The 2500-nt window shown below is 50.2% G+C and overlaps 1 protein-coding gene across 1 annotated transcript in view; it reads left to right on the top strand.

The window, feature by feature from the left end:
* syne2b (spectrin repeat containing, nuclear envelope 2b) overlaps positions 1–2500 on the top strand; it is a 188621-nt gene that overhangs the window by 132292 nt on the left and 53829 nt on the right. The window contains 3 exon segments of the mRNA XM_080850419.1: positions 1–86; positions 1192–1324; positions 1802–2323. The exon segment at positions 1–86 is cut by the window's left edge and continues 114 nt beyond it. Of these exon segments, the coding sequence (XP_080706545.1) occupies positions 1–86; positions 1192–1324; positions 1802–2323 (741 nt within the window).

Raw genomic sequence — 2500 nt, forward strand, 5'->3', positions numbered from 1 at the left:
GGGCTTCAGCTGCGATTGGCTGCCTTACAGCAGAAGGTGCATCATTGGATGAACACGGTCCTCACAACCAGGAAGTTATGGAACAAGTGAGTCACACATACGCACACACACACACACACACACACATAGAGAGAAGGAGAGAGAAAGAAGAGGATGGAGAGAAAGAGAATGAAGAGAGAGAAAGAGAGAGAATGAAGAGGGGATAGAGAGAGAGAGAGAGCATGAAGAGGGGATACAGAGAAAGAGAGAGAATGAAGAGAGGATAGAGAGAAAGAGAGAGAATGGAGAGAGGATAGAGAGACTGAAGAGAAGATATGGAGGATGAGATAATTAAGAGAGAGAATGAGATAAATGAAGAGAGGATAGAGAGAACAAGAGAAGGAAGAGGGAGTAAGAGAGAGAGAATGAAGAGAGAGAATGAAGAGAGGATAGAGAGAACAAGAGAAGGAAGAGGGAGTAAGAGAGAGAGAATGAAGAGAGAGAATGAAGAGAGGACGAGTTATGTTCTGATGGTTCCTCCTCAGGTTCCACGGTGACTCTGTGGCGTTGAGTAAGGTTCTGTTGGTTCCTCCTCAGGTTCCACAGTGACTCTGTGTGTTCTGATGGTTCCTCCTCAGGTTCCACAGTGATTCTGTGTGTTCTGATGGTTCCTCCTCAGGTTCCACAGTGACTCTGTGTGTTCTGATGGTTCCTCCTCAGGTTCCACAGTGACTCTGTGTGTTCTGATGGTTCCTCCTCAGGTTCCACAGTGACTCTGTGTGTTCTGATGGTTCCTCCTCAGGTTCCACAGTGATTCTGTGTGTTCTGATGGTTCCTCCTCAGGTTCCACAGTGACTCTGTGTGTTCTGATGGTTCCTCCTCAGGTTCCACAGTGATTCTGTGTGTTCTGATGGTTCCTCCTCAGGTTCCACAGTGACTCTGTGTGTTCTGATGGTTCCTCCTCAGGTTCCACAGTGACTCTGTGTGTTCTGTTGGTTCCTCCTCAGGTTCCACAGTGACTCTGTGTGTTCTGATGGTTCCTCCTCAGGTTCCACAGTGACTCTGTGTGTTCTGATGGTTCCTCCTCAGGTTCCACAGTGACTCTGTGTGTTCTGTTGGTTCCTCCTCAGGTTCCACAGTGACTCTGTGTGTTCTGATGGTTCCTCCTCAGGTTCCACAGTGACTCTGTGTGTTCTGATGGTTTCTCCTCAGGTTCCACAGTGACTCTGTGGTGTTGGCGGAGTGGATGGGCGGAGCAAGAGAGCGTCTGGACACCTGGAGAAGTCACATGACCTGGGGCGAGGAGGACCCTGACCACGCCCTCCTCCTCCTGCAGCAGTTCCAGGTGAGACACAATTGAGAACACGGAACACGGAACATGTCTGATTTGGCACCTATGGTGTGTCATGCTACTGAACACACATGGAACATGGAACACGGAACACGGAACACAGAACATGTCTGATCTCTGATTTGGAACCTGTGTTGTGTCATGCTACTGAACACACATAGAACATGGAACATGGAACATGGAACACGGAACATGGAACATGTCTGATTTGGCACCTGTGTTGTGTGAAAGAACCCGCAGCCTTAGAAGGTGTGAGCTTTAGCAAGGAGGCTAAACCCAGTGGCTGCTAGCTCCTGGCGCTAGCATCTGCCTTATGGCTTATGACACGTTGGCTAGCGTTCCATTATATTATAAATATTTTATGTGTTCTTATGTGTGTTATGTTATTGCTGTGTTCTTAAGTGTGTGTGTGTGTGTGTGTGTGTGTGTGTGTGTGTGTGTGTGTGTGTGTGTGTGTCTGCTCTTTCTCAGGAGTTCTCCCGTGAGCTAGCGGTCCGCTCCGCCCTCAAAGCCTCCGTGCTCAGCAGCGGCGCCCAGCTAGTCATGCTCAGGGAGCGACAACACACACACACACACACCATTGAGCTCACACACACCATTGAGCTCACACACACGGGTGAACACACACACACGGGTGAACACACACACACGGGTGAACACACACACACCATTGAGCTCACACACCCTGGTGGACACCCACACACCAGGACAGTCACAGACACCAGCGTCTCACCTGTCGAAGACGCCACCGATGACCAACAGGACCTGTCCTCCCTCACACACACTCCCTACACACACCGCGGTGTGTCTCTAGGCCCAGGGGTGTGTATGTCTCCAGGCTTGGGGGTGTGTGTGTCTCTAGGCCCAGGGGTGTGTGTGTCTCCAGGCCCAGGGGTGTGTGTGTCCGCCCTGCAGGAGAAGCTGAATCAGCTGGAGCAGAGATGGACCGACCTGTTGTCTGAGGTGCCTGCAGTTCAGGAGAACGTCCAGCAGGTGGAGACAAACTCACACTCACACTCACACACACACACACACACACACACACACACACACCTCTCCCTCACAGACAGGCTGGGAAGCCTCATATAAAGTCTATAATGACTCTCGTTGGCATAGTAAATAATGACATCGTTGAAATACCACCACGAATTTTAAATGCATTCAATTTCA

Source organism: Sprattus sprattus (assembly GCF_963457725.1).
Source record: "Sprattus sprattus genome assembly, chromosome: 13".
Lineage (NCBI taxonomy): Eukaryota > Metazoa > Chordata > Actinopteri > Clupeiformes > Clupeidae > Sprattus > Sprattus sprattus.